Source organism: Lepisma saccharinum, chromosome 27, assembly GCF_977018435.1.
Source record: "Lepisma saccharinum chromosome 27, izLepSacc3.1, whole genome shotgun sequence".
Lineage (NCBI taxonomy): Eukaryota > Metazoa > Arthropoda > Insecta > Zygentoma > Lepismatidae > Lepisma > Lepisma saccharinum.
In genome coordinates, this window is record NC_139255.1 from 57,294,948 (window position 1) to 57,321,794 (window position 26,847).

The following is a 26,847-nucleotide window of genomic DNA, read 5'->3' on the forward strand; positions in this document are numbered from 1 at the left end:
GAGACCAGATAGAAACACTGAAGTCATGGCACTAGGTGACAAAAATATTTTCAGATATTCGCATGTTCTACGATTCATGGAAAAATTAATGATTTCAACAGTTAAAGGTAAAATGGTTTACGCTCTAGTAAGGGATGGAACAGATTACACAGTACACAGGGTGCCCACAAAATTTGTGAATTTGACATTTCCTGAGCAGATTTTTAAAAAAATTCCTGACTTACACACTATCCAATTTCTTACTTTTGCAAAATATTTTGTTTTCTTTCACATGCAGCCTCCACCATCCCCATAGCTGCCCAACTCTCACCTGAGTAGCAATTTTTTTTATTACTTCATTACAATTCAAAATACAATAAAATTACATGAAAAACATTTTTACTAAAATAATTTGCAAAGGTACTGATTAAAATAACCCAAAGTTACATTTTTCCATCATGAACATGTTATGCTAACAACAACAACACACTTATCACCAGTTTTATTGTTCACAGGCACCAGATAATTTTTTTTAAAAAAAAGTCTGGCACATTCAACAGAATGCCTGGAATAAAGATTACAAATAATTAGTAGTTGACAAATCACCAGTTTTATTGTTCACAGGCACCAGATATTTTTTTTAAAAAACGTCTGGCACAGGAAAATGGACGCAATGCCAGACTTAGCTCAGGTACCCCCGTGATCACCAATCCATGTGCTCACAAGATGCAAGCCCCCAAGGGAAAATTTTCATGATCCAATGGTAGATTTTGTACTTTTTCCTGACTTTTGACCTCATATTTCACTATTTTCCTGACTTTTCCTGACAAATCTTGAAATTCTGGACATTTCCTGACTTTTCCTGCATGTGGGCACCCTGCTCTATCATTATCAATCATATAGGCATATCATTACATTAGTTTATGGGTAAAATTACTGATAATACTGGTATTTTGTAATTAGACTGCAATTTAGTGCAAAATTCTGTCATTCTGTTACTCTTTTTATGAATACATACAAATATAATTCACAGGTTTTGCTTTTGTAAAGTAAATGCAATGCGTAAATACATGTGTCATGTGTTTATTATGAATGTTAGACCTCGTCTCCAATGATTATGGCTTCATTTTAGACGTCAAGGAAGTGTCATTTAGAATTATGAAAATTGAGAATTGATTTGTATACTTATTTGTTTTGCACTTTTCATTAATTTCCGTTACATTTTTTGCAGGTGATGTTGAGCTGGCATTAACTCCACTGCATGATGGTTCCATTCTTTAGAAGAACAATTAACACGAATGTAATAAGTTTTCATGTCTCCTCATACTGGGAGATTATTGCAGCCTAACACACAGAAGATATGGTATTTATACATTGGAATTCTTTCAATGCTTGGAATTTTCTGAGCAGTGGTAGGCTCGAGTGGTGTTGGTGGGGACGTAAGAGAGTTTGAGTGTGTGTGTGTGTGTGTGTGTGGAGCTTGGTATACTAATTTTAGGACAAAGTTTGAACATTTTATTCTTGTTAAGACCCTGAAAAATATATTATTTTATTCCTGGAATTACTAAATTTAGTTAGTGAACTAGGAACAATCCAACTGAAGCAGCTTTAAAAAACTCATGTTTATTGTAACGTAAATATACTTACGTAAGTAGTATATTCCTTCACTTCGTGCTCGTTCGTGTGAGGACCAGACACACGGCCTCTCCAGAAACATTCCTGGCATAGCTGGTAATTGTGGCACTTCTGGCAGCGATACCGAAAGCCTGAGAAACCTTCTCTCTGACATGCGTCACACTGCATAGGATGAACCACTGCAATAAATATGATAATTATGGAGAAAATTATTAAGCACATGGGAAATATATACATAAAATTATGGCATCAGTGAAGGCCTAACAGTCAATACTCAAATACTAATGTCAAGAAACAAGAGAATGGAAGTTCTATCAAGAATGCATGCATATAAATGTGACTGGCTTGTTTCCATAAAGTACTGGTGTGAAGCAGAATTTGCATAATGAATATTACTAAGGCCCACATTTTTATGTGGTCAAATGCAAAATATGTATTAATATACTGGAATGAAGCACTCACTCATCCACGAAACTAGTTCTTATGATATTCTATTAATTTTGATAGCAACCACCCTCTTGGAAACTTGTTGAACTGTTGTTTATAATAATAATAACTCATGGCACAAAATCCCTTGAGGGCCAAGGCCTACTTACCTGTAGAGGTAGGAGATCATCCAATTAGTTATGGAGTGACGTATGATCACATGACGAACCCCCAGTGGTACTTGTAGGTTTTCATGACAGATTTTTGATTGAGTTGGTGTTTTAAGTCCACTTTGTGCACAGTAAGGCTAATCACGACTGGACCTACAGTTTAAAGTGGGATCGGAACTCCTATGTGCCTCCAATGGGTATCGAACACAGGATCCCTTGATTACAAGGCCACAACGCTACCACTGTGCCATCGAGGAGGCCCTTTTCATGACCGGGTCACGTTACTCATTCGTAGCTCCCCTCACGATTGTGATTGTGAGTAGCCACCGGTCCCATACAGGCCGAAATCTCAGGAGAGCAGTTGTTACGCTTCCCCAAGGAGACTCAAACCTGTGCATGTCCTGTCGCCGGAGCCCAAAGCATGATGCCTTAGACCGCACGGCCACGGTGTGAGACTGGACTATTGTGTGAGCTTTTATTATGTTTAATGTTGCCTGCTTCTCCGCTGCATTATCTGCAGCTTCTTAGTGTAAACTGCTGAAATAGAAGAATCCAGATGTGGTGTACCAGTCCACTGTTGATGTTTAATTTGTGTGGGAAGTGCATAAAGGCATGTGTTTCTTTGATTTTTGTGTCGCTAACCAAGTGTGAGCAATATGCCTCCTATATACTTTCCTGACTTTGTGGATATTATACTTCGAGCTACATATTTATGGTGAATAAAACATGAAGATGGTACAAAAAGTGGACACATTTCAGATCAAAAGCGGTATAAAAAATGCGATTTTGTGTTAAAATGGTGAATTAAACCCAAAATTTGATTTAAAAACTACAATTATTACACAAAAGAAACATTTCCTTCTAATTGTTCATTTATGTTATCAGAGTAATAAGTTTATTCCTGTATAAAGGAATCCATTTTTGTGTCTCGTGTATTTTCAGCAGAATTAATCAATTTTCCGTTATTTGCATAACTCACACGAATATTCAGACTTCAAAATGTGTTTCTTCAGTAAATAAACAGTAAATTTCATGTTTAAGAGTTTATTTTGCATTTTGCAGTTCATTTCGCATTATTTCGTGTTAAGAAAATGCACTTCACACCTTCCAAAACCATAATGTGTTATTTCACATTTTGCATTTTTGTCAAGAACGAAATACGAGGCGCATCCAGAAAGTAAGTTTCCCTATTTTTTAAAAAAAAAACCAACACAGTTTCAGGAAACCATTTATTGGCAACAGGTACAGCAAAGGTTCAGCTATTTTTCAACATCGCAACCACCAGAATTGAGACACTTGTCGTATCGTGGTATCAACTTTTGGATCCCACTGTCGTAGAACTATGCTGCCTGTGAATGAAACGAGCGTGTGATAGACCTCTTCAGCTCTTCGTCGTTGCCAAAACGCTCACCCTAGGACAGGAATTTCTTGAGGTGCAAGAAAACGTGAAAATCGCTGGGAGCCAGATCAGGACTGTAAGGTGGATGATCAAACAACTCCCAGCCAAATTCCGTCAAAACAGCTGCTGAGCGTCTGTTTGAATTTCTTCTTGACTGGAGATCCACTATGCCGCCAATGCATTGACTGCTGCTTGGTTTCCGGGGTGAAGTGCGAAATCCACGTCTCATCGCCCGTGACGATCCTGTCGAGGAAATCATCGCCGTCATCATGGTACCGTTGCAGGAATGTCAGTGCTGCTCCTGAACGTTTCATTTTGTGTTCGGGTGTCAGGTTTTTCGGCACCCACCTGGCACACAATTTTTTGAACAGCAGGCGCTGCGTGACAATCTCATGCAACACGGATCGCGATATCTGCGGAAAAAGGCTACTTAACTCCGTAATCGTGAAGCGACGGTTCTCTACGATGCACTGCCGCACCAGCTCAACCAGATCATCAGTGATGAGGGACAGATGCCCACTGCGCTCTTCATCATGGACACTTTGACGACCTTCCGAAAACTGCCGACACCAGCGACGCACCATCTGCTTACTCATAATGTTCGGCCCATAGACCTCACAGAGCTGACGATGAATGTCAATTGGCGCAATGCTTTGTGCATTCAGGAACTTTATCACCGACCGAACCTCGCATGCGGCGGGAGAAGGGATACGAGCTTCCACTTCGGACCACTGCTGCCTCGCTACTGGCGCCGGGCGGGATCTGTCCGCCTGGCATATGATTGATACGTCTTAGCTCTGCTGCGCATGCACAATTTACACGGCTCATTATGTTTACTTTCACGGGGAAAAAATAGGGAAACTTACTTTCTGGATGCGCCTCGTATGTATGCCTCTATGTATTTGATGTGTTTGGCAAGTCTGCTGGTGGGATGTTTTTGTTTTTGCACCAAAGTACAGTGCAACACACTTTTGTGGCAGTGACCACCAAACATCACAAATAAAAACAGTTTTACAGGTAAGTGAGCAATTCTTTTCAGTACATTAGTTTACACTAGTTTTCTACTATCTCTTCCATTCCCCGAAACATGAAGCAAAAACTATACATAAGTATGTACATGAAATAACTGAAATATGTAAGTACATTAAAATTTGGATTTTTGAATTATAAAATTCAAATTTCCATACAAATTTCATCAATTGCCTGGAGCGACTGGAGAAAAATGCAGAGATAAGTTTGTAAGAAACAAATATGTATAGGTTAACATAAAAAATGCCATTTATTTTACAAAAATGTTATTAAATTCCTGGTTCATTCTTACAGAATGATTGTATGAAGCATGAAGATCATGTAATGGTTACACCTATAGAATACTACAAAAAAAGGCACACTAACCATTTTCTACACTGGCCAACCGATGCAACAAAGGAAGCCAAACTAAACAGTGAGGTCCTGGATCTGACATCATCGTATCCATGAAGTCATTCACAGTGATTTTGTTTGCCTGTAATATATAATGCTTGTAAATGATGTGTGTACATATACACATAAGAATAAATTGCACATGATTATTTACCTCTCGCACTAGCAAGGTATTTTATGAAACAAGAACTATGAGGGGAGGGATTTTGTACCTGCCTTCAACTAATAACTAAGCTAGCAAATTAACATTTTGCAGCCAAAGGAAAAAATATTTTAAAGTTCTGATCAAAATACAAACAATTCTAATTGGATACCATTCACAAACAATTTACGCTTCAATGTTGCAGTTATTACAGATCACTCTCTTCCAACTGTGTGATTTCTTCACATTGGGTGCAAATGACCATCTTATTGCTATGCTTTCTGCATGTGCATCTCTTCCACAAGTAGCATCATCCTTTGTCCACATCAGGGTAAAAAAGATGATTTAGGAGAAACCATAACATACAGATTGCACACTGCAGAAAAGCATGTGTTTCAGCTCAACATATATAACAATAATTATTTTTCAGAACATTAACTGCACAATTAATAGAATACAAAAAGTAAAACACACTAGGCACAAAGTATTTTCCCCTTCACCCTGGTAGTGGGCATCTAATGGTGAAAAAACATGGTACTGTATTTTTCGGGCCATAAGATGCACTTTTTCCTTTGGAAAATACGGTCTAAAATTAACTGTGTCTTGTAGCCTGAAGGTCTGTCAATGCATACTGAAGTAAAAGGTTGGAAAATCCAGTGTCCGCCCCAATGTGAGGCTACAAGAATAAATTGCCCTTAAGGAATGTTGGAGGCAGGGATGCTGCTTCTTGCACCCACAATTCACTTGCTCTGTGTTCAATTATCAGCAGCAGGTGTACGTCAATGACGAAGCTTTTAGCGCTGGAATACATTTCTATGTAATGCCACCTGCACCTGTTAAGAAGATGCTCTCACACAGTGATGCATTTAAATTAAGTGAAAATTAAGTGCAATGGGTATACCTTGCACCAGTAAGTTACCAACAGTTGAGAATAAAGAAGAGTGCTTCTTCCTGGCCGAAAAATTCAGCAGTTTCTCCACTTAGAAGACTGGCACCTGAATTGCAAATAAACATGAGCAACTATTGTGTCACTTCATGATAAGCATATGCCGTACATTTCTAGCAAATTAATTTGTGTAAACATGCAACTTACTCCACTAAAAATGCTGGTAGCCAATCCTTCAGAGTAGCTGAAGGAAGGAGACTCGTAAACAGCCGCTGGCAGAGCTAGGACCTCCTGAAGATAATCTGCAAATCTCGATGGAATCATGTGACCATTGCTGTCCGAGATCTGGGAGAAAATATCTGGAAAGCAACAAATGAATCAATGAAAGCAATGAACGGAATCAACTGGTTTGAGTAATTTCCAATACGTTACAATTCATTTCCTACCCATTGTTGTGTCTATTGTGAGGATAGGATTCAGTGATCTTTACACAGTGACATGGCAAATAATGACACATCAGTACAAATAACAAGTTTACGGCCCTATTATTTTTGTAAACTGATTCAAAATTCTGACAATAAACGACAAAATTCAAATTTCAAATAGATTCTACTTATTAAACACAAAAATAAAAATGCAGTAAACATTTTTTTTAGCCCACTATTATAATTAATATATAAGTTATCTTGTAGACACCCTGTATGTAAATATATTTATTGAATTGACTTCACGCACAAATAAAGTTAAATACTTACATCTTAATTTGTCCATTAATTTCCCTGCGCACATAGTTGCTAAGGCCACCTTGATAGAAAAAACCCTAATTTTTCCTATGTTTTCTCTGTAAAACAATTACAATAATAAATTAAAAACAATGATTTCATTGTACGAATGTCAAAATTATTACAGTAATAAAAATTTTCCTTCATCAATAATTTACAGCTAGAAAACACCATTCTTCATATCATTACACCTGCATTGGGATTTCGTTATTTGTTTCAATGGCTTTTAAGACTAATACTAATAACTAGGGCTCGGAAGCTGAATACCTTAAAATAGCCAAAAAAAGACCTATAAAAATACCTAAAAATATTAAAAAAAGGACCTAAAAATATAAAAAAGGACGTATAAATGTGATCCAAATTAATTAATGACTTCAGTTTTAATTACATATTTAATGAATAAAAAATACAAAATTCTGGTGGTATGGAACACACAGTGCGAAAAAACTTAAAGCTTCAAAAAACAAGAGAAAGTTGCCACTTACAGCGCGACCTTCCAGACAAGTTACGGTTAAAAGACCTTGTACCGTACCTACTTCAGTCGTCCAAATATGTTTTTCTCTCGTTTGAGGGATGGTTCAGATATATTTATTTATTTATTTTATTTCTTTACTACAGAAAGGATGTTTTAAGACGTGATCAACTGATGATGATTCGAATTGAGAATGAGCAGTAAAAACGTAGTCGAAAGAAGGTGAAGTTGCAAAAAAAGCCATTAAGACCTAAAAAAAGACTAAAAAAGGACCAATAAGCCAAAAAAGGACAAATAAAACCCACCTGTTTCTGACCTACAATGACCCAAAATGAACATATATTATGTTGGGCCTCGTCTTCGGACACTAGGAAAAAAAAAAAAAAGGATTTTTCCTCAACTTCCGAGCGCTAGTAATAACTCTTTCCATTTTCAAACTGCAGCTGAAATAATTTTTAAAATGTTTATGTATTTTTCCTCTTTTACATTATTTTTCTGCAACTTTTGGCTATGGTCATTAAAAAAAATGAGAAAGGGGAAAAGACACACCCCAGCAAGGACTCGAACCTGGGGCCTTTGCAGGAGACTGTTAAGTCAACAACTTACAGCATTTGGCTACGGAAATCGTTATGGACCATTTCCTACCTCTTTTCCTTCAAAATTACAAACTTAATGCTCTTATATGATGGCATACTTACACAGAATAGGCAGCAAAGAGCCAATTGAGAAGGAGGCTTGAACAGGTATCAACGTGTATTTGTTGAGCGACAGGCAGGCGCTTATTTAGATTGTGGTAAAGGCTAGAGACAAGGGTTTCCAGTCTAGATACATTTACTTCCATGTGTGGTTCCAGCGTATTCAAGCCATTCTCACGAAATGCCTCAATCACATTCCAAATGTCTACAGCATGTACTGAAATATTGAAAACAATACCTACATAAATACACCATCTACAATTCACCTAAATACAGTGATTCAAATGCATTATGAATGTAGGAAATGGACAGTTTGCTATTCGTTACTGGCTAAGAATCCATAATTTTACTGATCCAATATTTCTCCTCATATAAATATCCTTAATTCTCAAAATCCATTATTGTTCTTCTGAATTCATGTACACTTCTTTCATGGATTTCTAAGCATGCATTTTCTTTTCTAAGATAACAGTGATATTGTGGTATACATGGAATAATTAATCAATGCCCATATTTTTTTTCAAAAGTTCTTTCCATTGTTGGATATTTAAAAGTTCTCTGGAAAACGTTTCTTGGATTTTATATAATTATTATAAATAATAATAATAAATATAAATTTCAACGGAAATCAATGAAATATTACCATGGACACAACCATAACGTTTTTTAAAAGGGGGTTTGGCTCTGAGAAAAGTATTTTGAACACCATTATGGATACAGTAAATGGTGAGAAATAAAAATATAGTGACTTATTTCCGTGAAGAGTGTGGGTTTTATCCCCCATTATCCTCCTTGGGTGCATCTATGAATACCACTGATATGTATACCACCATGGGGTTCCATATATTCTATGAAGTATGTGAACATTGGGATTTACATTAATCGAAGCCATAATTGTTACACAAAATGTACTCTTTCATAAAATACAAGTATTATTAACAAGAATCTTCCTGTTTACTTATTGCAATTCTAGTCTATGAACTTTTGTCTGACAGTCATGTAGAGGGCACCATGTGTTTCCTTACAACAATTTCTTCAAACTATACACAAGTAGTGTTAACTTTAATAAAAAGAGCAATTCATAACATGCTTGCTATCGCATCCACACCCACACATATGGAATATGAATGCAACTTACAATTGGCTTTCTTTTGAACAAACCGCAACTTGCTTGCTGTCCGGTATGAGGCAAACCGAATCATATCAAAATTTTGGGTCCGCATTTCTTGGAGCATCTGACGATGCTCCGATGGGCGACCTCCCATCTCATCAGCCATCATGTCAGGCCCTGCAATAAAAAAAATGAAATTAATGAGCAAAAAAGTATTTCCAGTATATAGAAATGAATTTCAATACAGAAACATTGTGCATCGTATATTCCTAATTTTTAGGGCTGAACCGATGTATCAGAAAGTATCGGTTGGATTTTATTTACCGATACCAGCTGATACTTTTTTGGTTGTTTGTGGAGTCCACAAAAATGCCGCATGATGCCTATGTCTAATTATCCTTTAAGTTGTGCAAAATTCAAAGTTTTGAATGAATTTATACCAATACCATGTGAAAACACTATTTTGTGATAAACAGAACAGAGATTTTTGTATTCTGTTGTAATGTTTTAATATTTTAAAGCAAAATTCTTCTAAATTGATGCTTATAATTGGAGTGGAATGGTGAAAAGCTAATATTAATTAATATTTTGAACAACTTTTAAGTGTCATAATTCTCAAGCATTGGTATTGGTGGAAATCGGTAAGGGCATCGGTTGAAAGTGGTATCGACTCAGTCCTACTTATTTTGTTATATATTCCCCATCTTGTGCTGAGACGCAGGCCGTAACCAGAAAGAATATTTGGGGAGGAGGGTCGACCCAGGGTTGTCCATTCTCCAAAGCCAATGGCACATCCCCCCTCAATAATAGTGTGAGGATATTTATCTCGTTTTTTGTGTGTGGGCCGGGGGGGGGGGTTGTTATTTTTGGAATCGTAATTTCAGAATTGACACTTTTCAGAAGCAGTCTGAAATATCTGGCTGAACTCTTCGTCTGAAATCTCCCAAAGTGTCTGAAGCAGTTCTGTGACGTCTCTTGGGTAAGAAATGGCAGAGGCTAAATTGAGATGAGGGCTCTAAATACTTCTACAACTGTACAGTAAAACTAAAAACCTTTTCACAGAGTACAATTGAGAAAGTCACCTTTTCAACTGTGGCTAGATAATCACTTGCTTGGGATGGTACACTCTGACAGCTCCACTTAACTGACAAGGTTGAAGAAATGTAACAAAAACATGAAGTGAATCATGTTTTTCTAGAAATCGAGTTTCACACACTGACAATAGCTGGCTTTTACATAATGCAATAGATTTGTTTTCAGTATTTCATCTTTGCATGTATTATTTCTAAAAAAAAAACACAAACTTCACGTACTGTACCAAAGTCACTGAAGTCAGATTTTCAGCTGATAGCCTGTCACGTAGCTGTCACTGGCTTTGCGTTCCCCTTTTGTTTTATATTCTTCAATAGTTTCTTCTTCTCTCTGATCTGTGTTAAGGATAATTTGGTAAATTTCAGGTGGAGATTTTCCCAGCAATGTTCCTGCATGCAGATGTTCTGGGGTTCACCCAGCCTCTAATAAATGGGTACTGGGGGAGGGGGAGGGAAGGGGGTGAACCAAGGGCGCCGACTTTCCAAAATTTCTGTGGGTGCATATCAATGGCGGTTAGATCTGTAATTATCAAGTATTTTATACTTTAAACAACTTACATGCGCAATGATTGCAAGAGGCAATGATATTATCAACACGTTACTAAAAGAAAATACCACATTCATACAAATTAAAATGAAAAAATCTGCATAAATGCAAATAATTTTAATTGTATTGCAGAAAAAACTATGCAAGGATTTTGTTGTGAACAGAAACTACAAAATGACTAACTTTATGTACCAAATAATAATAATAATAATCATGACATGTTAACTTTCAATATAAAACACATTCCTTCTTACGTCATTTGCACTTCTAAATTTGTTTGCAATTTTGGTAATGTCAATATTTTTAGTCATTTCTTTATGAACATGTAAAATTGCCAAATCATTCAATATTTTTTGGGTCATTGTTGACCGCAAAATCGTTTTCAATCGTCTAAGTGCTGAAAATGACCGCTCAGAGGTACAAGAAGTAACAGGTATAGTTAAAATCACCCGTACAAACTTCACAAATTCTGTGAGCATTTCACGCATGGGACCACTGTTTTCTCTACTTAAAATATTTGTAATGTCTGTCAAGTTGTTGGCCACTAATGGGCAATGCTTTTCTTATGGGAAATACGAGCGCGCTGTTGTCAAATTTCTGGATTTACAAATTTAGCTTAAGTAAAATCGGTACCTGCAGTTTTGCAGGAAATTTTGTAGAGAATACGATGGTGAACACAAAAAACTGGTAACTTGCTTACATAATTTTAGATAAATTAAAAACGCAAATTTTCTGTGAAAACACAATTTTTACATTGTTTTCATTCCTAACGTTGAAACATGCCGTAAAATTGAAGCATTCATTATTAAAAAAATTGACACTGTTTTTTAATTGTCATAGGTGACGGTGGTACTCAGAATTTATCAATACTTTAAAGCATATTCGCATTAAAAATATTCAAATAAAGTATGTGGAGATTTTTTATATTCGTGCAGTAGAAAATGTCGTCGCTGGCCATTTTTTGTTCTGTAATTCCAAGTAAAAACTTCCAGCGACAAAGTTGTGGAGAAAATAATGAAATTATTTTTTATAACCACTCAAAGGTTCCCAGAAATATTAATTCCATGCATTTGGAGTTTCTTTTTAACCCGAACCGCGCGCGAAGTAAGGAGACGTTGTCTGGCCATCTTGAGCTGACTCACTGCAGTATTGCGGCTAATCACCACCAAGTTTTCCAGTTGTTATTTTATTTCCATTCAGTAAAAATATGAACTTCATGCAGTTTGTTATAATAGAATTGAAATTACTTAAATTTAATAATTGACAATTATTTCCAATGCTGCTGTTGTGAGCAACATTAGTGCTGTCGCAAATACACGTTGTTTTCGTTTACATTACTGTCGACATTAATGCTGAAATGAAGATCACCTTTCAGTTTCCAACGTACACATAAATTCATAGACACTATATTAATCTTTGAAAGGCTTTCCAACACGTGACAAAATATGGGGCTTCAAGATAGAAATATGACATGCCTTGCTTGAGTCATTCACGTCTTATCAGTTCACGTGGGCCATAACTCATTTGTTTGTTTGGGTTGCAACTTGAATCTAACCCATGTGCCAGGGTCCCCTTACTTGAGTGAGAGATCTGCTTTGGTCTGTTTAGACTTTTTCCCTCTCCCGAAAAAGTGTTTTCAGTTGTGTGAGCTCTCAGTGATTTTTACTTTTTTAAGTGATTTCTGAAGTGTCATATTCGTGCATTACACTCGCGTGTGTAGTGATCGCAATGGATAATAGTAAAAAGGGTAACTGTAACGTTCACAGTATAATATTAATCTTAATAATTACATATAATTATCATTATATATACAAAATATGTAACACCTTCATTGTGAAGGAAGGTCATCATTTCCCGGCGACATGAGCTGGCGCTGTATTGGCAACACTGTGCGGTTTCTCCATAAGCGCCGTTGTCTCTTCTGAACGTGAAAACGACTTTTTTTTTTTCTAGAAACATATCCCTGTGCAATGTTAGCTTGTCTTTATCAAAGTCTGTCCCATCTCAATGTTTTAATTGCTTATTATTTTTTGATAATGGCAAGTGAGAAATATTTATTTTATTTTGTTTTTATCAAACTAAAAATCTTGTGGGTGCGGCGCACCCACAAGATTATTTATGTGGGTGCTCGAGCCCCGGAGCACCCACGTAGTCGGCGCGCATGGGGTGAACCAGAGCATGGTGAAGACAGGGGGTGCCCATCCCCCCAAAAGCCAATGAAGCACCCCCAAGTTCATGTCATAATCCCCATAAAGTATTTAGTTAAGACAGTGTTTTCGGATACATTTTTTTATTTAGTTTTAATGAACACTTCACTTGATACTCCCCTTCCTGAGTTATTATTTTTCTTTATCTAACATGTCACTATCACATCAATACTGTGTAGTGCAAAGTGGAGACTCGATGATCTATTTTGCATCTAGTACGAGCAAGGTTTACCATTAATCAGGGGATAGATGAAGTGCCACATCAAACTACATGGTATGGATATAAAGATAACTCTTAACATATTTAACGTCATAAAATGCATTATGATTTTTAATCTGCTTAAATTTATATGAAATAACAATGTGCGAGTTCTGTTAAGAGAAAATATGCTGCATATTTGGAAATACAATAGGTAATTATAATTATATAAATTTTAGTAAAGGCATGTATTGACTTTTTACTATTTATTTCTTGTGCTCATTCATTAAAAGATGTATATGAACAAAATGTGCAATTGTTTTCCTAGTAAGAACCAAAAACTTAATATTTTGTAGAAAGAAACAAATTAGTCCTATATTGAACCAATTTTTACATCCATTTCTTTGCAGTCTTTCAAGAATATTAATTTAATGGGGTGTCAGTACTTTTCTTAGGATCCCGCGATATTGACTCGTTCGGCGACAAAAACGTGTGGATTCTATATCGCTAAATACAATATTCGAACTCTCCCCCACTACAGAAATACATTGACAAACTAAGATTTAACACTTTATCAAGAGCTCCATATCTCCTCCCTTAAAATTAATACTCGATCCTCCCCCCAAAATTTCCGCGCCAATTTTAGACTTACTGTTAATATTGAAGAGTGGATGTTGCCTCCTCCAAAACAAATAATTCTCAGTCACCAGAATTTTCGCAACAGTCTAGACAATAGTAATATACAAGAATTGTATACCTCCTCAATTTAAAGCTCAATACCCCCCTAACTAAAATACCCTCTATAATCTAAGACGTAACACTGATATTCAAAAGTTGGATATTGTCCCCCCGTCCAACGTTTAATTCTCAATCACCCCAGAATCCACTTGTCAATATGTAAGAGTTGGATATTTCCTTCCACCCCTTCCCGATAATACATACTACCCTTTACATTTCCCTTGAGAGTCTACAAATTGCTGTTTACATAGCAGCAATGGCAACTTGTGTCCAATGCTATATTGTTCACATCACATTTCCACCATAAAAATCCCCCCCCAAAAAATTAGGTGGACGCAACGGGCGCCACACACCCACCTGGGAGCCCCCCTGCCCCTAAGTACTTTATTTTCATCTAATGGATTAAATATGGTGCCTTTAAGGTGTAAAATGTTTAGATATATTTTAGGAAAATATATAAATGTTGAATTTTATGTTATTTGAAAGGGAAAAAATCCCCCCCCCAAAAAAATTGCAATTTGCGCCATAGTCCCCGCCTGTGGGCACCCCTGGGTGGAGTTAAGCTTAGTTTTTAGTTCACAACCCAAACCCATGAATCTAGAAACGTGAAAATACCTATGTTACAAACAAGAGTCCTCAAAAGATGCATCTCAGCAGGTCGTTGGGATTCAAAAAAATACGGTGAATTCATAATTGGGAGTTGCTCACGGGCATCGCAAGAAATTTTTGTAGTGGTGGGCTCAGGTCTACTTAATTAGTAGAAATAACAACAATAATTATTATTACGACGGCTACAATTATTTTGCAATAATAACTATTATAAACTAATTTCATTACAAAATTATTATTATTATCATAAAAATGGGGAGACTTTATTACTCGACGCAAAAGATTAGTGAATATCCAGCACAACTATTTTCCATTACTTTTTACATTAGTGAACTAAAATTCATAGTTATTGCATTAACTTTTATACACCTTGGTCAAGAAAAGGCTTTCATAATTTAGGGGAAAATTTTACTCACAAGGTTTATATTGTGTGACCTCTCACATAAAACTATAATTTTTGGAATTTTTGGAAACTGTGGAACCATTTAAGTCCTTGTATGGCAGAATAAGAAAACATAAAGTTTTGATCTGAATCCTGCATTTTACACTTTTTTTTCGATCTAACTTAGTTTCTACTTTAGTTATTCTGTTTGAATACTAACTAAATTAAATTTAATTCTGTTATTAACTGTAAAGTAAGTTTTCTGCCTTTTTGTAACTCGAAATTAATTGTGCCAATTACCACGAGGGGTAGACTCCCCCCTTATTAAAAACAACGATTGTGGATCACGACACACTGACAAAGACAGGGAATGTAATAAAGTGAGATGTCTGAGACAATAGATAGATTTTTATCTCTAGCTCCCATTGTTTTCGAAATATTAATGACACTATTTCAGCTTGGGCTCTGATTAGAAATGTGATTCATTTGTTACACCTCCTTTTCTTGGTAGCCACGGCTTTCTTTTAGTAACACAATCTGCACTGATCAGCATGTGCACAGCGGTGAAGGCAGCCATGCTTTAAATTTAGCTAGACGTGAATGCAAGAGCTGATTTAGAACACTAATTGGCTGACAAAATACGGAGGAGAAATGTTCGCGACGAGGGCTGCTGACTAAATATAACACGCTACGTGCCTGCATTTGGCCTCTAATTAATCAGAGAGCCGTGTGGCTTTACCACGTGGCTAGACAAACATGCGTCCATTTGGATCATTAGTTTGCATTGTCACTAATTCCCTCTTTGATGGATTAAGAAAAAAGCATGCCAAGCGTCCCCCCCCCTCTCTCTCTCTCTCTCTCTCTCTCTCTCTCTCACACACACACACACACACACACACACACACACACACACACACACACACACACACACACACTCTTCTATTACATCACTCGGGTGTATTTGTTGCAGGATACTAATATACGCCAGAAAAAGGGTTTTACACTACGTCCCTTTAGTTTGTGTTTATCGTGACAATGACCGATCTCCGTGGCGGAGTGGTTAAAATAACAACATCGACTAAACACACTAACATCCTTGAATCAATTAATCTACGTTTATATATTCTTAACCAGATCTGCTAGTAACTATTACATTTGTATTCTTATCTCACTTATATAAATTTATAATTTAATTGGTATGCACTCTTATTACTATAGTTGATAGTATTTCCAACTTCATCTAATGTATCATTTGGTTAAAAATTCAAGTATTATAAAAATTAAGGTAGAAGGTATTTTACATATGGTTCGTTTCTTTTAAATTTTTGATTTACTCTCCTTTTCTATTGTCCCCCCCCCCCGTGACACCAAAAAAACAATCAACTTATCCTTTATCTGTTACATTTCCCCCTCAACTCCACTAGAGTATTCTAAGATCAGATACCTTCTCTCTTTGTCTTAAATAATTTATCTTTTGATCATTTGAAAATTCGCAGAAATTAAATAAATGTGTTATTAAGTAAGGAGGCAGTGTTTTATCTGTTCCACCCGTGACGCAAAATTGTTAACTAATAGCCCTAAATCTGGGGAAGTATTGTAAGGGTAGTTATGTTTAATCAACAGAGTTAAGTTTCATATTTGCACAGAAACTGTACGAAAAATGTTGCTTAACTATCAGTAGAATAGTTACTTTAATGCCGAAAATGTAGTCTGGGCGTCCAACCCGTGACAATGGAATCTTCCTAAAACTTTGCACCCCCCTGAATCAAAAACGTTCCTGACCAGGGTTGGCAAAATTTGTTGTTTTTTTTAAAAAAAAAAAAGAAGAAACAAAACAGTTTTTTAAACATGTTTTAAATGTTTCAACCAGTGTTTTAAACAAATAAAACGTTTAAAACATAATGCCAAGAAGACTTACTTTCTAAGAATAATGATCAATAAGGTATCTGTTAATCATCCAAGGATGGACTGTGTTCCTATTATAAAGTACACGCTTGACTAACTTCTTAAAATACACATTTATCTCGCATGTAGGCTGTTCGAGAAGCTTCAACTAATCCACAGTTGCCAGGCCCTGAGTCCACGTGGTAGATACTCTGTCTTTCTTTGGGCTTTTTTAATACATTTTATCGTGAATGCAACTAAATATTGACATTAACAACGATGTGCACATTTTTCAGTGTGCTAAGTGAGGAACAAAACAGTTTCATCCATGCAGTACTCAATTTTGAAAATATTTTAAACACCTGTAAAAAACACAGCCAGTGTTTTAAAAACGTGACCCACGGGTATTCATCACCATATGTTTCTTAGTTAATTCAATAAAAATTTTCAACCACTGAACAGATTTCTATGCACAACAAACAGAATGACACGCATTGAATGAAAAGGCAAAGTTACAAAACACGCAAATGACTGCAAACTATCAAACATAAAATATCCAAATGTGTTTAAACAAGTCTGAAAAATATGTTTAAAACAATTTGTTTTAAACGTTTTAAACATTTGTGAAAAAACAAAGCCATGTGTTTCAAACGTTTAAAACAAGTTGTTTAAAACACTTTTGTTTTAAACATGCCAACACTGTTCTTGACCCACTGAAATTGAAAAAGGAACTCCCATCTCCAGACCGGGAAGAGCTTTTTCTTTTACCGGTCAACTTGTGAATGCGGGTTCATTTCTTGCTCTCTGATTGGCTGTTGGAAAGTTACGGTGCTCTGATTTTGAGAATATCTTATTTGCGCTGTACGTTAGGTTAGATTAGATTAGATTAGAAAGCAGCAAATTTGCGCTGAAAATAAGAAATAAGATATTCTCACAATCAGAGCACCGTAACTTTCCAACAGCCAATCAGAGAGCAAGAAATGAACCCGGATCCCTCATCCACATATCCTCAGAGCCTAAAGCGAGAGGGGGAGAGAAGAAGAGTATTAGAAACAACCAAACGCAGATTTGCTTTCTTCTGGGTTGATGTGCGAGAGATTATAAGTGAAATGCCCTCTCGCAGTGTTGGAACAAAGACGCATCTTCCGCCGTCGCCGAACACAATGGCGATTGTTGGCGTTCATGGAGAGGAAGTTCACGTTGCGAACGTGTCGTGTGTTTTCGGAACATAATTAGCGTGAAATTGAAAGCCCTGCGGCACTTTCACGAAGCGATATCACAGAGCGAGACATGTGACGTAAATTAACGCCGGGGAAAATGAACGAAATAAATTTTGTGGCGAACAGGCGCGGGCTTATTATGTGCTATCATCGAACTTGTCATATTGATCTTCCCTTCCGTCGGTGGAGGATATGATCGCATCTGCTGCAGCAGAACGCAGCAATTACCCCTCCTAGGTAACAGGCAAACATGGCGGATGCCCCGTCACCGCGGGGAGTCAGAGTAGACTATGTTTCTCCAATTTTACATGCATTAAAGTTCCTCTCAATAATAGTATGAAAGAAACACGGTTCATACTAGCTACCTACTCGCCGGCGTTTTATTATACAGGTTGCTTCACTGGCTCTCGCCCCCTGATTTTCGCTTATAAAAATCAAAGTATTGGCCATAATGTAATGAAATTTGACTTCGGTCTACGAGAAGGATGGTGACGTCACAGAATACAATTTCCCTTTGCCGTTGGGCGTTCAATGTTATGTGTATATGCAATATAATGCTGTAGAAGGTTCTCACCTGCGATAAATTAAATTAGTAATAAACGGCTTCCCGATGGCGTAGTGATAACATCGTCGCCTTGTAAATCAAGGGGTCCCGGGTTCGATAGCCGGTGGAGGAACAAGTTTCAACTGTAGGCTCAATCCCTTAGGCTTTCCTGAGCTTAATGTGGACTTCAAAAACAAAACTAACTAACAAACTCTCTAGCCTTCTTAAACCCGAAGGTTCATAGCTGCAGCAACACAGGCCTTCCATCTTTCCCTATCTTGAGCAAGATCTATATACTCTTTCCATCCCTACCAATTTCCTTTAGGTCTATCTCAACGTTGTCCCTCCATCTTCGTCTTGGCCTTCCTCCAGGTTTCCCAACAAGAATCCTGTAAACTCCTCTTTCCCCTCCCATTCGTACCACATGGCCTGCCCACCTAAGTCTTCTTGATTTAATCATTCTAATAATATGTGAACATGAATACAAATTATGTACTTCTAAATTATGTAACCTTCTCCACTCACCTGTCTCCTCATCTCTTTTAGGTCTCCAAATATTTTCCTAAGGATATTATTTTCAAATACTCTCAATTTATGTTCCTCTTTCAATGTAAGGGACCGAGTTTCACACCCATATAATACTACAGGCAAAATTACTGTTTTGTATATTTTAACTTTTAGTTTCTTAGATATTAATCGAGAAGACAAACGTTTATGAAGAAAGAAGTAACATGTATTTCCTGAATTAACCAAAACTCGATTAGTAATAAACATTTTTAAAAAATAGCTCCCCTCTAACCAAAAATGCCATCACTGCTTTAGCTCTCCTCCGCGCATTTCAAATGCAACTAATTCCCTACAAGTCAAACAGCGGCCTGCAATTGTCTCCATCTGTTATGTAAAGACCACGTTCATCCGTGCGCGTCAATATGTCAAAGGCAAATGCACGGCCGACGGAGGATGCAAAGAGAGCAAAGAGATAAAAGTTGGAAACTAAATAAAAGATGGCGAAGGGGGAAAACGGCCGGAAATGAATGATGCAGGTAAAAGTGGTTACGTAGACAACAGACGCATTGCGGCGTCCCCCCTTCCCCTCCCCCCTCTCGGCGTACAACACGGGCCGGGCGAGACAACATACATCGCGGATATCGCGAGGAGAGCGGCGCCGGTACAACGCTGGGCGAATTGTTAATTCCGCGACATTCCAGGCGGCGGGTGTTATGTTCCATCATTTCCGACGGGGCTCCAATTAGCCCTCCTCGTTTTCCGCGTCACTTACTCATCAGATGCGTTTTCCACGCAGCTTGCTAACGGTAAACCAGAATACTTTACCTCCTGCTTCTCTGATCTTGGTTTGGTTTCAGTTTGCCGGTTTGAGGATAATTGGGACTGGACCTACAGTTTAAAGTGGGATCCGAAACGCTACGTGCCACCCCGAACCCCTTGATTACGAGGCGACGATGATACCACTACGCAATCGGGAAGATCTTGATTTATTTTGATTACGGTCATTCAGCGTCTCGATTCTGCCAATTTTGGCTTGATTTATTGAAACAGGTTCTAACTGCGAAGATGAGGATGAATGGTGATGAAATGAAAGTGATGAACGGGCAATCGCAAGCATATATGGACAACACAGAAGTCATGAGTCCAGACGCCAGGGCTTCGTTAGTCTGCAAAATGCAGTCAAGGGTGTACCACGCGGATCAGTTGGGTGTCTTCAGAACGGGTAACTTCTCACACTCCGAGGATGATTGATGACATTGATGAAGGGACACTCGCAAAGAACACCTATGCCCAAGCCGGGATTCGAACCTGTGACCCCTGGCGTCATAGCGCTCTGTGCTAATCACTCCGCCATGGCTGTTTTCTAACCGTCAGTGCTGCTCGAACGACAAGCCGCAGCCTTACAAGTATTTGAGGAGGCGAGAATATTGTCCGATGGGGTAACAAGAGAAAAAAAAAAGTTTGAAATGGCCAAAATATTGTTTCAGAACTAAATTCTTTCAGTAATTGTGCACATTTGCTTACAGATACCAAATAATTTGGTCAAGACAACTTACCCAGAATCCATTACGATTCCCAGTTACCTACTTTCAGTGCCGAGTCTTCCGTGAAGCGGCGGCTAACGCGCCGGGCGGTGAGAGGGCGTCTGCCGGTATATTTAGACCCACCGCTTTACACTGACCTTGGCACTGGACGCGGCTTCAGTATTCAGAAAACTGGTGTTCAGTTTGCACGTGTTTGTAAAGGGTTAAGATGTTAACAAGTGTATTAGTTTTGTTTTGTTTTAAGTATTACTGGTGCTTTTCTGCAGTCTAATAATGCCACGTTATGCGTACAACTTGAAACACCGCATTTTTATGCACGACTCTTACGTCATTACGAATTATTGTAAGGAAATTACGAATTATTGTAAGGAAGTTAGAATACGAGTTTAATCAGAATTCCCAGATGTTCCTTTTTGACACAGGCAGTGTTGGGATACTTGTGAACACATTTAGGTAATGAGGGTATTTTCTTGATAAGAAGCGAAGGGTAAAACGGCATGTGCTTAATTAAGAGAAACTAGACGACGTTGATGACGATCAGAAATCCCTCCGGCGCCTTGCACAAGAAACAGACATTTTCATGACGTCTGTGTGGGAAGCTACCAAGCTTTTAAACCTGAAGCCATACACTAAAAGAGTTGAAAGAAAACATCATCATTTTAATATTAACTGTCCATGTAATTGTACGAGCTTATTTCATTACATAGCTATCGGTTCCATTTACGCGGATGCAGCATCCAGTTTGCCGGCAGACGCGCTCTCGCTGCCCGGTGTAATAGCTGCCGCTCCGCGGAAGACTCGACCGTGAAAGGCACTGTTGAATTCACAACTATATAGTAAATTGCATGCACACAAACGGATACCAAAAAAACTGTACAAAGTCCTCTAGATTATTCATTAACCTTCCGTGAATATGTTCAACAGCCAAGAGTACGTTAAATATGTTACAAAAAGAAATCAAGACATTCAATCTACACGAAGGTCAATTTCATGGCTCGTTGTTTCAAAATTTGTCCTGGAAACGAGAAATGTAGTACCCCTTAAGTGTATGCAGCCGGGACATACATAACAGCTTCACATGCATGCAGAATGTTCAGGATATTGTCTAAAATGGGATTACGACTCCTGCAGATGTAAGAGAAGAGGGCTTTTCGTCTTAAATTTCCTTCAAAAATCTAAGCTGATTTGTACTTCTAGCCTTAATAGGAAAAAAATATTAGGAAACTCGCTCTTAAGAGAACAATAGTCGTTCCAGTTTGCATTGCATATCCGGTCTTCCTCTAGAAATCGGTGGAATGTGTCATTTCGTGGTTCTGAAACGCCAGAAATGTGCCCTCTTAGCTTTATTAAAGGCATTTACGCACTTTATTTTGCTTTATTCGATATTCAGTGTTATATATAAAACGATCCCCAACTACAGGGTGGATATAAAGTCCAGACACAGTCAAACACGTACATTTTTAAAGTCAATATTTTCAAAATGGTTTTCACTCCTAGGGACGAGCTTTGTGAAATTTATATGAACACAATGCAGAATAGACAGTGAAACTAACATAGTCATATGTGATGCGCTGCAAAAGATTCTCACTGAATAAATCTTCCTTCTCCTTTAGAAAATGCCAGGAAAAGAAATCAGGAAGATAACATTTGGAAACTGAGGATTTTTTAGTTATGGACACGTTTCCCAATCCAGTTGGTCTTTCAACCAGATTCTAACAACACACATACATTTGCTTATGTGTAGATTTTATGTCCACCCATTACAAACCCGGTGTTGCTGTAGACATTAAAATAATTAGAATGTTGACCTTTCTTTATTTCAATTTCGGCGATTCTACGTAGCTTTTCTAACTCTCGCAACGATTCAAATTAAAATTTTCGTTATTGAAGGGCGAGGGTCAGCCTGTGGCTCTTCTCCCACTAACCCAGTTTATACATTTAACTCGTGTACAAAAACAAAAAGAAAAATGGTTACAAAACAAAGAACAAGGACAAAATAAAAAAATATATATGAAGATACACAAGAAAGAAGAAGAAAAAACAAATTTGCATACACATACACACTAAACATTTGAAAAACTCAATATGCTGACCAAGGCAGAAATTTATTTTATTATAAAACATAAACTAAACGTAACGTTTCAACCTTCTAGCAAGATCTTCTTCAGACTCTGCACCAGGTACAAATGTAACAAGATACAAAACAGGACGATATATATACATAAAAATTACTCCCTCCAGACTATTAGAAAGTTGGTCTGGAACATTCTAGCAGGTAGCTTTCCCTTGCCAACTGTACTTTCACCTAAAAGGCCAAGGAAATAAAGAAGAAAGGTGAAGAAGACACAATGAACTGGAAGGGGGACTGAAGTTAAACAAAGAATGGAAGAAGGTGTTAGAAAGAGTGGAAAGGACAAGAGAGAAAGAGGAGAGAAGAAGGAAGAAGAATGAAGGAAAAAGAGCGTGAGATAAAGAGTCCAACCACATTCTGTATGGAAGTAAATATGTTTAGCCTTTTAGGTGAAAGTACAGTTGACAAGGGAAAGCCACCTGCTAGAATGTTCCAGAACAACTTTCTAATAGTCTGGAGGGAGTAATGTTTGTGTATATATATCGTCCCGCTTTTGTACCTTGTTACATTTGTACTTGGTGCAGAGTCTGAAGAAGACCTTGCTAGAAGGTTGAAACGTTACGTTTAGTTTATGTTTTATAATAAAATAAATTACTGCCTTGGTCAGCATATCTAGTTTTTCATATCATGGAAACAAGGCTTAATGGTGTTATAACTAAACATTTATGAGCAAGAGATTCACGCAAGGATATTGAAATTGATGTAAATAATTATGCCAGTTTTGTGAAGTAAGATAGAGCAATGAAAAGGTAACTATTACATTATAAAGATTTGTCAAGAATTGGCGAGGCTATTCGTGGGAGCTTGAACAGAGATGTTGCTCATGATGATAGAACAAAAAACATTCATTAAACACGGTTACAACCCTGAATATCAGGCTTCGTAGCGCGGAAGTAGGTATAATTGTAACCAGATGCCACCTTGCGCAGCCTGAACTTAATTTCGTTCTATTTCGGTTGAACGTGGTGACGCATGATTTCCCTCGCACAGTAAGTGAAATCCTCACCACCTGAGCTCTGTGTACGAGGCGGCGATTGGAGATGAAAGAATCCATTGTCGCTTTCGCTCTGAGGGTCGCCAATTGAACTATTTTCGCCGCAGGGGAATCAATATCGCCGCTCTTCCCAATGCATGGGAACGTTGTCATAGGCTCGCACAACAGGGAAGGAGAGGTCGACCTATCCTTTAGTGGAACATGGTTCGCAACGTTTTGCTGAAAGAAAATTCCCAACTTTTTCAGCTAATTTATAAAATAAGCTATTTCACCCGTTAATAGGTACCTGCCAAAACTTCGTTATTAGTAGACCTCGGATTTTCAGGTTCTAAAAAGTGTGCTTTTCGGTTCCTAAAATAGGCTCTAAAAATTTGAAAATAGGTTCTAAAAATCCTAAAATAGGTTCTAAAAACCTTAAATTAGGTTCCAAAAATCCTGAAATAGGTTGCAAAAAGACTTAATTTGGTACAAAATAGCTGAAAAATACTGATTAGATACAATGGTTCAAAACAAAATTTCACAAGAACCGTAATAACCAAATATTAATTTTCTAAACAAATTTTCATTTCTTTATATCATTTTCAAAATTATCTACAAATTATTATAATACTGCACTTGTGCTGTTAGAAAATGTTACTTATTGATATGAAAAATGAATTACGTATGTTTAAGTTGCTGCACAACAGTGACGTCAGACATTTCACGTTTTGTTTAATGTTTTGATAAAGATCAAACACGCCAGTCATTGAATTATTTCGCCACCAAACCTAGTAAATACCTCTGCGAGATATAAAAATCCTATAAAACCTAAAAAAAAAGGTTTGATTTAGGCAAATAAACCTAAAATAGGTTATTTTAGGCACTATAAAACTTCATCGGTTGTTGCGTTTTTTAATGAAACGCTGACATAACTTGTTATTTCTTATTTACCTGCAAAGGGAAAAATAGGTTAAAAACCCAAAATCCGAGGTCTGGTTATTAGACACTGCTAAAAAAAAGGAACAACAATTTTTATAGGGCATGGAATAAATATTCCCCCCAGATAAGGTAAATCCAAGTTGCATTTTCTCTTCACTTTCTGTCGCCTCTCTCCCTATCGCTCTCTACATTTCTCTCTAAAAGAAAGAAAGATACAGACAGACAAAAACAAGCGTTAGCGCTATTTTGTCCATTGCGCTGACTATTACATTTAGATGAAAGCTAATATGTTGAACGCCGTATCGGTAGTCACGTACGTCGAGTGTTGGACTCACAATCTCGCCGCCGAATGATGCGTGTTCGATTGATTGATTCTTTTCGTTTATTTTACTTCGCTTTTCTGCAACTTTTGGCTAATCGCGAAGGTGATAAGGTGATAAGATGAGATGGGTGAACGACACAACGTACACCACAGGGCAATTCTCTGAAAAGTGATACCAGGATATCAAATAACGAAGTTGAAATATTAATATTGTATTAACGGTATTTAGGTAGAGTACAATCCAAACCATCATGAAAAACAAAACAAAAAAAAACAGGTAAATAATTAGAAAATATTAAAAAGAAAACATCTGTAAAGTTGAAGGTCAATTTACAAGTGAAAAACTCTTAAACTTTACCTCAGGTACGGATATATTTTTATAGATATATATAATTAACATATTTGATTTTTTTATCAAATAAACGGTTACTTAGCTGCATATTGAATATGGAAATAAAGGAATTAGTTTTTTAATACACTGCAAAACTGGCATTTTTAAGGTACTCCACGGCCTTGTCCCATGCATCACGCAAAATTTTAATTTTTTCTTGTGGAGATTTTTTTTTTTGTAGAAAACATTTCGAAACTAAAATATAGTACTTTCAATACACAGCATAAAGTACTGGAAATGCAATTATTACAATTTCATTCAAACCACTGAAACACCAGTGGAAATACTTTTCGTGTCACGTGCATCACACTTCAGAGCATAACATCTTGAAACTTGAACTGTCCTCTGGAATTAACTATGAGAGGAGGCCCTTTTTTTTTGCCTGGTTGGGTACAATAATTTATTAGTCTTCAAAGGCCGCTTCCAGTGGTTGGTTTGATTTATTTTACTTCGTTTTTCTGGCACTTTTTTGCTAATTGCAAAGATGGGGATGAGTGATGATGTCATGAAATTGATGAATGGACACTCACAAACACCCATGCCCAGGACGGGATTGGAACCCGGAACCCCTGGCGTCGCAGCACGATGTGCTAACCACTCCGCCACGGGGGGCCGGCTAAGTGGTTTGGTATCACCAGCTTTCACCATTACGGATATCTCATATTCATCAGCAACCTTTCTCGCAACTGCCCCGCGATAATGTTCGTCGTCATATGTTACTATGTCCCTGTCACCAGTGCTGTAGCCTGCCTGCACTCGCATTCACATGAATTTCTAATTCATGAGATGGAGCGTTCTCAGAGGTATATACATATCTACTTTGAAGAGCTTTTATGGTATGTATAGATTTGGGGCCTACAATTGGCTGAGCATCATCCCATCTTCTCTCTCGCGAAATGCTTCTTCATTTATCAAAATAACTTTAGTCTTGGGAATGAGATTTCTAATTACTTCTGAAAAATCTGAAGTAGTCTGAACAATTGGTGCAGATTTACTTTGGTCATTACATTAGTACGAATAAGTGTTTTGCATGTCCGCCAATTCCATCTACTACTCCCTTCCCATGTGAAGTTGCAAAATACTTTCGGATTAATGTTTTTCTGTTCTTGCATAAACAAGGTCTTTTACTTTTGAATTCTTCGTTCATTCGACCATATAACTTCATCAATATTGGTGATGGTCTCTGATTAAGGATCAATTGCTTCATACAGAGTACCAACAAAAGAAGTAACATTACAAAGCACGTAACAGTATTTTTTTCCTTAAACTTTCTATCTTAGCGCACAAGATATGTCTGACATTCACCCTGGAATGTTGAAGCAGCTGTGAACAATGTACAGGATATAGGATTGGTTGGTTGATTTGGTGCTTTAAGTCCAATTTATGCACAGTAAGGCTAATCGGGACTGGACCTATATTTAAAGTGGGATCCGAACCACTATGTACCTCCACCGGGTATCGAACCCTGGGCCCTTTGATTACAAGGGGACGATACTACCA

The 26,847-nt window shown here is 37.4% G+C and overlaps 1 protein-coding gene across 5 annotated transcripts in view; it reads right to left on the reverse strand.

Annotated features, from left to right (window-relative positions):
* Dyb (Dystrobrevin) overlaps positions 1 to 26,847 on the reverse strand; it is a 162,873-nt gene that overhangs the window by 41,952 nt on the left and 94,074 nt on the right. For all 5 annotated transcript variants that reach the window (XM_083113311.1, XM_083113308.1, XM_083113310.1 and 2 more), the window contains 6 exons: positions 9,147 to 9,296; positions 8,012 to 8,225; positions 6,815 to 6,900; positions 6,267 to 6,418; positions 5,005 to 5,113; positions 1,627 to 1,793 (listed from right to left, as the gene is read on the reverse strand). In XM_083113311.1, coding sequence (XP_082969437.1) covers positions 1,627 to 1,793; positions 5,005 to 5,113; positions 6,267 to 6,418; positions 6,815 to 6,900; positions 8,012 to 8,225; positions 9,147 to 9,288 — 870 coding nt within the window. In that variant the 5' untranslated portion in view covers positions 9,289 to 9,296. The remainder of the gene's footprint in view (positions 1 to 1,626; positions 1,794 to 5,004; positions 5,114 to 6,266; positions 6,419 to 6,814; positions 6,901 to 8,011; positions 8,226 to 9,146; positions 9,297 to 26,847) is intronic.